We start from the raw sequence: 14045 nt of genomic DNA, 5'->3' as shown, positions 1-14045 counted from the left end.
ATTGGTGAGGGGAATGAAGGGGGCCTCTTAAAGGCTAAAGTTCTGTAAATTGCAGCATCTGGAGACTAAATTGAGGTGTATAAGGATTGAGGTGTATAAGGCCATGAATGGGTTGAGCACGCTCAATTCAGATGGGATTCTTCCTCTTGCTCAGATTACAAACCTGAGAGGGCATAAATTCAAATTGAAGGAAGACAGTTGTAGAATAGATGTGTGGAAATTTGCCTTTAGCCAGTGAGTAGTTGATTGCTGGAACAAACTTCCATCTGTCGTTGTGGAAATTGATAGCTTAAATAAATTCAAGGAAGAACTGGACAAATGGATAGGTGAAATGGGAAGTGTTTTTTTTTTTTTTTTTTTGCTGATGCTGTATAAGCTTGCTTTCTTGCATCATATACTAATGCTAACACAGCATCCTTCCTCTAAGATTCATCTATTTATCATAAATCCAAATTTAGTGAAAGTTGATTAACACTGTCCACTGTTTTAATCAGAAAGCATGATTTTAATTTTGCAGTCCTGTTCCGTAGCTGCTGCAAAACATTTTTATTCCATGATGTCCCTGGAGAATTCTTCCTTTTCCAGATCTATAATAGTCATCTGTTCTTTGGTAAAGATTAATAAGGGTGTATGCTCACTTGTACACTATAATTATTGCTGGATAGGGACACTAGAGGATATTCTAACTTTTTATATATTTGAGAATGAGATAAAGAGCACATTCTGTTCATCTTTGATATTCATTCATATAATGATTCACATGACAGGACTATTTAAAGGTAAAAGCATTAGAACTGGTCAACAAAAAATATTTATTAATTACAAATGGGTCATTAACATCAGTTTTTAACAACCAAAATATAAGAGAATTTTTCATCTTAGGGTGCTTGGTGTAAAACAACTTAGAATTGGAAAGGACTCCATAAGAATCAACACTTGATTTATTGGAAGAAGATGCAGAGAACTAATAAACAGATGTAACAGATCCATTTACCAAGAAAAAGACAAGAAAAATAATATATTTAGATTTTGATCAGGAAGGCGAATAAAGTCATTAACCTTATTAAGAGCAAATTCAGGTTCTCTCTGTATGCTAAAATGATTAGAAAAAAACCTATCTGTATATGAAAAAAAAAAAGATAATTAAATTTAAAAAAAAATTGCAGAAAATACAAATACAGATAATGGGCTGCCTTGGGGTATGTCTGTTGCAGCATTCTGAACCAATGCTGCAACAGACGTACCTCATTTACTTATTTTCATAAATAAAAACTGAAGTCCTGTTAGGTAGGAAAAAACTGAATCAGATTATATTTTATGACAGCATCTAAGGGCACTGTTACAGTCTGTGGGAGAGGTGAAATGAGATTGTCCTTATGCAGGTTGTATAAATTCTCATTTGCCTTAACAGATACAAGAAGCAGTAGCAATTTAAGTAACGTTTGGATGAGATTATTATACTTAGTGTTTAAAACTTGCATGCAGTCTGCTCCTCACCTTAAAACTAGATTGTCCTCTGTGCATTGATACATTTACAAACTGTGTATGTGAGTTACTCCATATAGTTAATAGTTACTTACAGTCAGAAAGTATAAGAAATGGACCTCTAATACAGTGGAATCTTTAAGCAGCAAAATTAAAGCCTCAGTTTTCACTGAATTGAATGTTAATGCTCATTATTTCCCACATGTGACAGTGCCATCAGTTCAAAACACCAGCATATAACAAATGCAGTCTATTCAAATTGACAAAAATTTGAACAGATGGCTGATCAGATCACATCATCAATTATTCAAAATGCCAACCAAATCATAACACTTGACTGTTCAGAATATTTTCCCTTAAATAAGTTCAGTGCATTGGAGAATGTGTTCTCTGGGCCAAAACAATAAACAAATGTTATACGAGCCTGGGTCCAGAAATGCTTTGTTAACAAACTAGAGCTATTCAAAAATTTCAGTATATGCTCTTCCACATCAGCTGTTCATATACTTTTCCGTCATCTGGGCAAGCAGTACTGGTTTCCCTGGTGTAATCAGCTGCATGAAATGTATTGGATTTGATAGTCTACCCTGAGATAACCCTGCTGCACCATTACCAAAGGCTTCACCGAGAATCAGATGCATATCTGTGTACTGCCAGAATGTGTAGTCATTCATTTTAAGCACAGACTTACAAAGCAACTGTGGAACTGTAAAAGGAGTACTTGACTGTATGCACAGCACACTGTAAAAGAATGCCTGTTTACAGTGGTATCACATACTAGTGTATATGGCATGGTCGCCGCCTGGGCTAGCCCAGTGGGTAAAGTGCCTGCCGGGCAAACCCAAAGGTTGTGGGTTCGAATCCTGCCTCTGGCTTGGATCAGAGAACTGCAAAAAACAAAAACTTTGGGAGGTGCATTATGGCCACAGAAGCGATGCGCCAACAACTAACAAAGGAATAATAAAAAAAAACATGGCATGGTCAACTCACTGTCATTGTAAACATGGTGTCTGTGTTTTGTTGTTGACTGGAGAAGGTGGTAGTGATAAAAAGCAATTAGTCATTCACATCCTTTATACTCCCAACTCTAAGTACTTGAAAACATGTCCCTGGCATAAGGTATTTTTGAAATTAAGTTCTATCGTACTGTTGCGGAGAAAATTTTTGGATGGCTCTAGTTTGGTAATGAAATATTTCTAGACTCTTGTTTGTGTAGCATTTTTTCATTGTTTTGTTAATAGAACACATCCTCCAATTTACTGCATTTATTTAAGCGATACCCCTTTATAAAATGTATATATTATTACATTTCAGTCAAAAAATTTTCTCCTGGAGGTTTTTCCTCTCTTTAGAAAAACATTTACTAGTTTTGTTTATCATGGTGAGAGGGAGGATGTTAAATTTTTTGAAGATAAACAATCATATTTAAGAGCTATTACTAGGATGTTGAGAATAGTTGGTCCAAATTTTAGGCTTGAATAAAGATATTTTTATTTGCTTAATCCTGGATAATTCATTTTAAGATGCCTAGAGTTGCTCCAAACCTTCTTGAGATTTTACACTTCTCTCCATGAAACGGTTGATTGCAATACATCTTTTAGCAACAGTATTAGGGAAATTAAATTGTTGCTGGAATATAAAGAAAAGTGTATAAGGCTTAAGATATATGTGAAAGAGGATAGATATCTTTGAAAGCCACAAAGAAACCATTTAGTTAAAAATTTTAGATTGTTATAACCATGGTTATCAAAAATGATTTTGGCTAAGTTGCAACAAAAGAGAAGGATGCTTTAGAAGCATGAAGTAAATTGATGAATTGCTAAATAATAAAGTAGAAGACATCACTTAAGAAGAGGAAAAGATTTAAATGGAAGAAATTATGGATACTGTTTCTGTTGCTGAAGTAGGAAAGACAGTAGGTGTAGATGAAATGGGAACTGAAAGCTGGAAGTAAAATGGTTGTGCACTTTTTAAAATTTTTTTCATGTATAGATTCTTTTTAGAGATATGCAACATTTTAGCACTGTTTCCTGCTATGCTTACATGCTTTCTGGAAATTTTTTTTTGACATTAGTGGATGGTACAGTTGCTGAATTTGTACACAGAATATTTTCTTGCTAATGCTGCACATTTTCTGCTACATTTTAATGTGTCTGAAAATTTTAATCTTTTCAGTTAGTAATTTTTCTCACATTTTTTACTTTTTATTCCCTCCCTTCAGTTATATTTTGAAAGCCATCTCCATAAATGTTTTTGTGCAAATAAACAGTGAAGGAGTGTAGGGAAGGAGAGGTTCATTCTATGATCATGAAGTGAAAAAATGATGCTGTGGTATATGGACATAGGTACAAATGCTGTGGGCTCAATATGTCACAAAAGTGAGAGTTTTATGAGAGTAAAGCATACATCACTATTTTATTTCCAAGCTCATTAAAATTGCAGGCAGCTCTACATGTTCCATTCAGATGTAATTAAATATAATTCATTCTGTTTCATGTATAGTATTAGGCTGAGTTTGGCTGCTCAGAAAATCACATGTAAGAAAATATATGATTTTCTATGTTTAAGAAACCTGCATTCAGTGATGTTGACTTTAGTTATGGATGAGTTGAGCACCTATTGTAACTAAATAATACATGTTTTGCTTATTGAAAGTATGATACAGTTGCTGTTCTCTTGATCTTGTATCTAAATTTACTCATTGTGTACTGAACATTTTTATTCCTAAAAATTGATTACTCATTAAACAGTTAATCCATTATTAAAACCTCTATTCTTTTGTTTATCCAGGAGGCCTGTTTTCCTTTACCTGGACATACAGAATTGCCAACATGTCCAGTGTGTTTAGAAAGAATGGTATGTTACTTATTTAGATTTTTCGCTCTATTTAGTGAAATACAATTTTCTAAATGGAATATGCAAGTAATAATTTTATTCATTTTAGGATAAATTACCATTTATTTTTCACCAAACTTACCCACAAGTAATTGTTCCATTATATGTATATATAAGTTTTACTTGAGGGCTTTAATAATTTCGAATTTCAACTTTTGAAATTTAATTTTTTCTTTAAATTACTTACCTCAAGATAAACATATCTTACTTTACTTTTTATTTGTATCGACTACCTTGAGTTTGTTTCTTTTCCGATTACTCTTTACTGGGATTACTCTTACCTAATGTGGTACCTTACATTTACAGCATGTAAGGTTCTGCTTTTGGTAATAGTACTTCAAGATTATCTTATCACTTGGAAAGCAATGAATTCAAATAGTTGATAAAGAGAAACACTTAGGTATAATTGTATGGCCCATCACAAAGCTTTTTCAGTGGTACAAATAGGCTGCCAGGACAGGGAATGGTGTGTTATATACAGGAATTTTGCTAGTAGGAACAAAAAATGTAATTGGTACACTATATAAGGTATTGGTTAGGCTACATCATGCATATTGTATACAAGTTTGGAAAACCCATTTCAGGAAGGATGTAAACCTGCTAGAAAAGGTACAGTGAAGAGGAACAGGGTTAGTTATTAGCATAAGTACTATAGAGAAACTTTAGTGCTGTGAGGTGTAAAGTCTTGAGCTAAAACATCTATGGGAACCTGATTGAGGTATTTAAGGCTTTACTGGAGATATCGCTTTTATATTGCAGGCAGGATTAATGAATGATTGTTGTAGACTGGCTATAAGAAAATTTTCTTTTAGCCAGCAGAATGGCTTACCACCTAGTTTTGTACAGGGTGTTCAAAAAGTCCCATCACCTCCTTCTCCCATAAAAGTGAAATGTGATATGCATTTCCATTAATACAATTGATGCAGCATTTCCAGAGTACCAAATGCATAACACATAGTGGCTCACAGGTATTATGTGATAAAATAACATTGCTGAGCCACTTTCTGTTTAATGAACCTCCCCTCTTCCAGGGCTTTGGAGCAAACAGTGAAGGGGAAAGGTAATATTTTCAAGCAACAGTAGCTGCCTGTTTGCCTCAAAATGCTTTGTTGAGGAATTTATGCACACTGGTGGCAAACTATCCTGCTGCATTTCAAACTATCCTATTGCATATGGGTAGCAGTAACCCAAGAGAAATGTACCAACTATGTGGTACTACACTCAGAGAGGTGAAGAATAAAAAAGACCTGGGGGGTAATTGTTCAGTCAGATATGAAGTTCTCTGAGCAGTGTGGATGGGCTGCCAGATCAGGTCATGGAGTTTCGTCAATGGTATATAGGAATTTTGCTAGCAAAGACAAGGAGGTGATTATCCCTTTGTATAAAGCAATGGTCAGGCCACACCTTGACTACTGCGTACAGGTCTGGACGCCTTGTTTTAGGAAATATGTAGAGTTGTTAGAACGAATACAGAGAAGGGCAACACGATTGGTGAGGGGAATGAAGGGATTCTCTTACCAAGAGAGGCTTAAGTTCTGCAAATTGCAGCATCTGGAGACTAGGCACTTGCGAGGTGATCTGATTGAGGTGTATAAGGCCTTGAATGGTTTGAGCAGGCTCAATGTTGATGGGATACTTCTGCTTGCTCAGATTAACATTACCATTAATTAGAATTTGTATGTTTTGCATCTAACATTAGCATTAGTAAAGGCACATGATGCAAGAAAGCAAGCTTATATAGCATCAGCCAAAAAACCCTTCTCATTGCACTCAACCACTCGCTCCAAATGTTTGTCTAGTTCTGCTTTGAATCTATTTAAGCTATCAACTTCTACTACAACAGATGGAAGTTTGTTCCAGCAATCAACCACCCACTGGCTAAAGGCAAACTTTTGCACATCTATCCTACAACTGTCTTTCCTCAGTTTGAATTTATGCCCTCTCAGGCGATTATTCTGAGCAAGTGAAAGAATCTCATCAGCATTGAGCATGCTCAAACCATTCAAGGCTTTATACACCTCAGTCAGATCACCTCACAGGTGCCTAGTCTCCAGACACTGTAATTTGCTGAACTTAAGCCTTTCTTTGTAAGAGCAACCCTTTGTTCTATTCACTAATCTTGTCACCCTTCTCTGTATTCGTTCCAGCATCTCTACATCCTTCTTAAAACGAGGCCTCCAGACCTGTATACAATAATCAAGGTGTGGCCTGACCATTGCCTTATACAAGGGGATAATCACCTCCTTATCCCTGCTAGAAAAATTCCTGCATATTATTGACTAGACACCATGAGCTACCTTTGCAGACCATCTACACTGCTCAGAAAACTTCATATCTGACTGCACAATTATCCCCTGGTCCTTTTCATTCTCTACCACTGTCAGCATAGTACCACACAGTTGATACGTTACTCTGGAGTTACTGCTTCCCAAATGCAGTACTTTACATTTGTCAATGTTAAAAACTTTTTCAGAAATTTCAATTTCAGAAATGCTGGCACCCCTGGCCTGATAGCCGATGATCATGCCTTTTTCCAGGTCTGATAAGATCGCGTGCTTTGCCCATGACAGAGGATGTTACTGTGTTCATGGATGCCAAACATCAAGCCTTTATATGCTTGCGGTGTATGATTTGCTAGACGTGTGTGATGTCTGCATTGGGTGGTGGTCATAATATTGTGACTGGACTCCGTATGTCTGTGTGTATATTTATATGTATATTTTAGTTTAGTGCCAGAACTTTTTGATCATACCTCATATGTCCTGTGCCTGACCTCCAAAGGTTCTTTGCTTAATTATTACTAGTGTATCGATGCAACGGCAATTAAAAACTTGAGATGATAAATTGTAGGGTACCCTCTCCCCCCGAGTTAACAAAAGTCATACATATGAATAAAGCTTCATAAGATATATGTTGGTATATTGCTCTACTGCTGTCATGAATGAAAATCTTTAAGTTGCTGTTTTGATATTGTATACAAATGTGATGATTGAAATGTGTTACGTCACCCTAACATTTCATGTAAGAATTGTAAGACTAAGCAGCCATTTTGAATTCCGCATTGCTAATTATCCAAGTGTCACTTTAGCTCATGAACAGCAACAGACAATCTAGGCTATAACCCTCTAGTAAACATATCTGTGCCTTAATTCTATAGAGCTGTATGCACTACGTTACTGTCTCCCTTCAAAGTTGGATTGTAGCAAGGATTTTTATTGCTCGGAAATGAAATCTCTGTCCTGCACATCAGCTTTCAGTGGGGGGGGGGAAGAAAGGGACTAATTATGTAATATGCTGGCTATTCTACCCAAATGCTGTATTACTGAATTTTCTAGATGATCAAATGCTGAACTGCTGGATTTTTACTATATGTAAAAAATAGCAGTAAACCTAGTTCTGGCATTTTGTCCAAAAGTGCAGAGTTCTTTTGGACAAAATAGAAAACAATGCACTTCTGAGAAGAAAATAAAGAAAAAGAAGTGAAAATACAAAATTTCTTTATTTTTAAGGGAGAGGTTTTATTTGTGACTTGTATAATCACGTCAAGTTAAATTTTCCCGAAAATGTGGTGGGAAGCCATGCTTATACATGAGCTTATACTATAGTGGTGCCATGCATAATACAATAAATGTCATATATTTATTTTTATTACTTGTTGAATGGTTTACTTTGAGTTGTTATATATACAAAATAGTATTTTCTTTTCAATTTTAGGATGAATCCGTGGAAGGAATCCTTACAATTCTTTGCAATCATTCATTTCATGGTAGTTGCTTAGCGAAATGGGGAGACACTAGGTAAATATCAGGTCACTTTTACAAGTGAAAAGAAATGAATATCCACATGAGAAAAAAAAATAAAGATGAAAATTATTCTGTTGACTTATATGAATATAGAATTGTATGTTCATCAAAATTGTGTAACAGTTAAGTTATAAAAAATATTTCTGAGTTGAGCTGGAGAAAATGCCTTATATTTTTTTTTTTATCCAAACCAAGGCTAACTAAAATTTGTACAGACCAAAGAGTAAAAAAAAAAAAATAACAAAAATAAAATTCCAGCACTATTGTAGCACTATACAATAAAGTTTGCATTTACTGCAAGTTGCCCTGATAATTGCAGTGCAGAGATTCATCACCCTTAATTCCAGAAAATTAAAATTTTTGTTTTTCTTTATGTTGGTCTATTTCACTGTTCTTTTAGCTGGGTTTTTTTTTTTTTTTTTTTTAATACATTAATAGAACATAAGGTCATTAAGATGAATATACCCTTTCTGCCTGTGAAATGTTTGAAAAATTTTCATAGGAAATGATCCAAAGCACTTGACTCATAAAAGCCCTTTAAAAGGCTTTTATCTATTATTTTCATTAATGAATGGAACATAAGGCTCATAAGAAGTTGGATATGCCCTTTCTACATGTGAAATGTGTTAAAAAAAGTTTCGCATGAAATGATCCCAAGCATTTGGATCATAAAAAGTCCTTCCAGGTCTTTCTAAGCTAATTTTAAGCAAGGTTTGTACATAATACAATAAAATTTTAGTTCATAACCTTACATCATAATGTAGTATTAGTCAACTTTTGCTTGGGGTAAATTTAAGGGGAAAAGAGGGAGAGGATATGTTTTTAACTCTGAGTGGGAACTTTTTTTTTTAATTGTGTGAGCTTGGTTTTTTTCTATCTGAAAGAAAAGCAAAGGGTTTAAAACATATATTCCAAAATAATTGACATGGATAGTAAATAGGAAGCTGTTCAGGTTCTATAATATCCTTTCTTCTTAATTTATATTAGAAAGTGATTGATGGCAGTAATTCACAATAAATTTATAATTGATAATAACAAAGGCAGTTATACTACAGGTGACCCCCGCTTAACGCTGATAATTCGTTCCAGATAAACAGAGCGCTAAGCAAGCACCGCTTTTCCATAAGGCAACATATGTATTTGTAAGTTGAGATCAGTGCCGTAGGATATTTCCTAATGAATAATAAACGGTAGTAAAACGATGCACAAATGTCGGTCAAAATATTTAATATTCAAATATTTGTACATGTAAAGTATTCTGCATTACATACGTATATAATTATGTGGTAACTACTTATGTATCAAAATTAAACTTAAAATTCCAATTAAAATCATGAATTTAATTGATTTTAATTGATTTAATTTAATTTATGAAAATGAAAAATGTGTCGATTTTGGGTTGAACTTTGGCCCTCTTCCAAATAAACTAAAAGGGGTATTAATTTAACTCCCCGCAGCTTTACCACCCAACAATAGTCACCCGATCCTTCGCCGCTTTGAAACCTGGCATGTTTTTTTTTTCTTTCAATATGAAACTTCTTTTAGGCATTCATTTCCACAAAAGTCCTGCTTCATCTATGTTATAAACTTGTTGAGAAGTATAACATGTAATACCCCTCTTCAATAATTTTAACAAGGTTCTTTTTTGAAAGTTTTGGCTCCTTGATCTGCACTTGCAGCTTCTCCCTGGATTTTAAATCTATTCAACCAGCTCTTACTAGTTTTAAATGGTTCCACATTTTTTTTTTTTTTTTAAGTGAGTTTTCTTCAGATCATCATATTGGCTAATCTCTCTCTCTTTTTAATAATATTTAACTTAACTGAATTCTGCATTGGATATTATCTTCAATAAAATTAGTTAGTCTTTCCATTTCAATCCTAATAGCCGGCCTAGCCCTAGTTGCTTGCAGTGGAACAGCTATCTTTCCCACTGCTAAAATTGTTCTTACAGTTAAACTTGCTAAAATTGTTCTTACAGTTAAACTTGCAAGTCCTAAATTATGGCACACATCCGCTTGTGGTTGACCGGAATCGATTCGCTTCAAAACGTTCAATTTTTAATTTTAAAATTCAGTCTTTTCCTTACATTTATAGTCTTCGTACTGCGTCCAGACGTTGTTGCTTTTTTATTCTTATCGGCCATTATTAACTCTTCGAAAATGTAACTGCGTTGGCTGCATTAATTACAATACAATGTTACAACGCAAATATTATAAGCAATATACTTGATCATTTTTTAAAATGTTGATCTCGGAACTACGTAACAAGTCACTGTACTGCAATTAAATTAGCATGCGAGAAAATTTTAGAGCGTGGGAAAATTCTCAAGTCGGCCTGGGAAACGTTTTAATGCTGTTTTGGTATTCATTTTCAAGCTGTCGACTCCATCAAAATAAACGATTTCATTAAATATGCCAAAAATGCGATCTGTAAAAAAGCGTTATAGTAATCTGTGACAGCGTTATAGTCAGATATGGGTTATAATATAAGAACAGCGTTATAGAAAATCAGCGTAAAGTGAACCGCATTATAACGGGGGCCTACTGTATTTAATTATTGTCATTTCCTAGTTTGAGTGGTCATTGCTGATAAATTTTCATCTTTCCATCTTCATAGGATAGAATAGAACTTCAATCATATTTTCATGAATAATTCACATTATCAAAGAGCAAATTTAACAACCACTTTGTTCATTTCTTAGAAATAATGTCAAATCAATATCTGTGAGAGAATGGTAAAATAACAAAGACATTAAGGTGCGCACATTGAATAATATGGAAATTTTTAAAAATTGTAAGCTAATATTTAATAATACAAAAAATATACATTTGTTACATACAAAGTGTAGTTAGATGGTTCCAGGAATGACTTTTTAAGTAAGTTAACATTGAACTTACAATTATTTTATTTTGTCCCATTCAGTGTAGTCAGCAACCCTTATGTGAAGCATTTCTCTTCTGTCATGACTGGATGCATTTCTGGAGTGATGTGATTTTAGCATCCTTGATGTGTGCTGGTGGACTTCTTCCAAAAACCCAAAATCCTTTCAACAAAATTTGATAATTCGGAATAAAAAGTCACATAGAGCCAAATTGGAGAGTAGGGAGGAGGATTTTACTTGAAGGATCTGTCTTTTTAATAAATTGCCTCACAAGTAATGTGGTGGGGGCCGGTACATTGCTGTGATGCACCTGCTTATCCAGCTACAATTCACACCTTTTATGTAATTTAACCTTTTCTTCAGAACTTGGAGGTAAAATTTCTGATTGATAGTTTCCCCTGGTGCTGACCGGGCTAGCCAGATGGGTAAAGTGCCTGCAAGGCAACTCAAAGGGCACGGGTTCGAATTCCACCTCGGGCTCGGATCGGAGTAAAATGCAAAAACTTTGGGAGGTGCATTATGGCCACAGAAGCTGATGCGCCAACAACTAACAAAAGAAAAAAAAAAAAAAAGGTTCCCCTGGAGAATTAAAGGACAATATACTGTATATATACAGGGTGTCTCAAAAATATTGGTACAAACGTTTAGGGGAGGTAGGTAACATCTAAAGGAATGTGAATCGCATAGGAACCCATAACCGGAAACGTCACGGGAAAGTAGTAAAGAAAGAAAAGAGGCACAAACAGCAGAAATGACAGAAGACAGTAATTAGTGGCAAACATAATATTAACAATGGAGTACGAGATGGGTGCATTTCATGATGTTACAACAGATGCTCGAAGGTTCCACCATGAGCGTGACACCGACACAGCATGGATTGGCGGACACGGTCGAACACACCTGGAGTTTCTTTGACAGCAGCAGCAGCAGCACAGACGAGTCTTGCCACGAGATCCATTTCCGTCTCCACAGGCGATTCATACACGATAGATTTGAGGGGGCCCCCCCACAGAAAGAAATCAAGGCTCGATAAATCAGGTGAGCGCAGGGGGGGGCCAGGCAACGGGTCCACCACGGCCAATACATCGACGCCCAAAACGCCTGTTCACGAACACACCTTCCATAATGAGCAGGCGCCCCGTCATGTTGAAACCAAATGTTGCGTCTCACATTTGCTGGAACATCGTCAAGTAACCGTGGTAGAACTTGTTCAAGAAAGATCCGATATTTAGCGGAGTTCATGTGAGATGGTAACAGGCATGGGCCGACCATACCTTCCCACACATTTATTGCGAAGCGATGTTGTGTGGGTTGTCGTGAGCTCACACATGAGCATTGCGCTGATTGAATGAGCCTCATCCATGAACAAAACATAGGCTGGAAAATTCAAGTCTTGAACACTTTCTTGGAGAAACCACCCCACAAAAGCCACACGTGCAGGATGATCTTGGGGGAGCAGTAACTGAACCCTTTGGAGATGAAAGGGGGTGTAAGGAATCGTCGTGCCAGACACGCTGTACACTGCAATGAGACTCTTAAGGCAGAGGCAACGGCACGTGTGCTAGTAGTAGGATGATTCTGGACGAAATTCAACACACTTTCTTCCATAGTGGGAGTTTGTGTCGAACATGGTCTGCCCGCACTACTCCTGTTACCTCTAAATGACCCATAATCGCACAAATTTTGATGCACATGTGCAAACAAACGGTGGTCTGGTACGTGTCTGTCTGGGAAGTGTTCTCCATAAATTCGTTGAGTGGCTCGTCCAGTGTCCTCTGCTAATCCGTACGCTAGGTGCGTGTCTGCCAGCTCACAGTTTGTATATCGATGCATGCTCTTCGTGCGGCAACTACCGCGCCGTCTACTGACTTACGGTGACGTTTCTGGTTATGGGTTCCTATGTGATTCACATTCCTTTAGATGTTACCTACCTCCCCTAAACGTTTGTACCAATATTTTTGAGACACCCTGTATATATATATATTTTTTTTTGTTTGGCCAAACAAAATTATGAGCATGGTGTTGAACCTGGATTTGTTCATCTTCTCACTGTCTTTCCAGTTTGCTCTGCCTCCTTCTTCTTGGGATCATAATGAAATATTCATTTTTTGTTCAGAAGACCACCGTAAACCCTTTTCTTGTTATTGGTCACCAATCAAGTATTTTTGGCACCATATTTGCATTGACCTTCATTTTAAGATGGTTAAAATTGAAGAAAACTTTCTTTATCCACCCTAAATTGTTCTGTTATCATTCTGATAGCCATTTGTCCATTGGCACAACCAAGTTCCTACACTTTTTTTCAACATTTTCATTGGTTTCCACTTTCATCAGCCAAACAAATTCATAATTGCCATGGGAGTTTTTCTTTTCCTTCAGAAAATTGTTTATGCCACTTGAAAGCCTGTCCTCTCAACACTGCAGACTCCCCATAAACGTCTTGTAACAATTTGTAACTTTCAGTAGGAGTAACAATTTGTAACTTTCAATTCTTTCAACAATATTGAAAATAACAATTTAACTTTCAATAGATAAAAAGAATATCTATATATTTTGGGTTCACATGCTGTTCTATAAATTTTCCTGACATTTTTATATTTTTGAAGCAAAAACCACTTTAATTTAAAGCAGTGTTTGCTGCAGCTTTCCTTGTAATTTCTCTAACAATAAATGAAGAAAAATGATAGTTGTACACTGTCAACTTTGTCATTTCTCCTGACAGTAGTAACTTACTATGGCCAATCCTGAAACTTTCTAGTAACATCTCATAGATCACTTCAGACAAAACCTGTAGATTATACTATGAGACCCACTGATCTCTAGACAAAACCACTATGTAATATATCATCTTTTGGTATTTTCATGAATTAAAGCTGGTATGTTAATAGAATACATGGTTCCCCTTATTCGTATTCAAGTTGATTTGAGAAGGATATAAGAATTTGAATACAAAATAGGTTTTGATATAATTATGAACTACT

General features: G+C 35.7%; 1 protein-coding gene across 2 annotated transcripts in view; it reads left to right on the top strand.

The window, feature by feature from the left end:
• LOC150086722 (BRCA1-associated protein) overlaps positions 1-14045 on the top strand; it is a 141005-nt gene that overhangs the window by 57396 nt on the left and 69564 nt on the right. For both annotated transcript variants that reach the window (XM_090372711.1, XM_090372712.1), the window contains 2 exons: positions 4276-4341; positions 8095-8177. In XM_090372711.1, the coding sequence (XP_090228837.1) occupies positions 4276-4341; positions 8095-8177 (149 nt within the window). The remainder of the gene's footprint in view (positions 1-4275; positions 4342-8094; positions 8178-14045) is intronic.

This window comes from Mastigoproctus giganteus, chromosome 4, assembly GCF_048544385.1.
Source record: "Mastigoproctus giganteus isolate SK-2022 chromosome 4, ASM4854438v1, whole genome shotgun sequence".
NCBI lineage: Eukaryota > Metazoa > Arthropoda > Arachnida > Uropygi > Thelyphonidae > Mastigoproctus > Mastigoproctus giganteus.
Note: the sequence above shows the minus strand (reverse complement) of the source record. Positions and strands in the feature narration are given on the sequence as shown.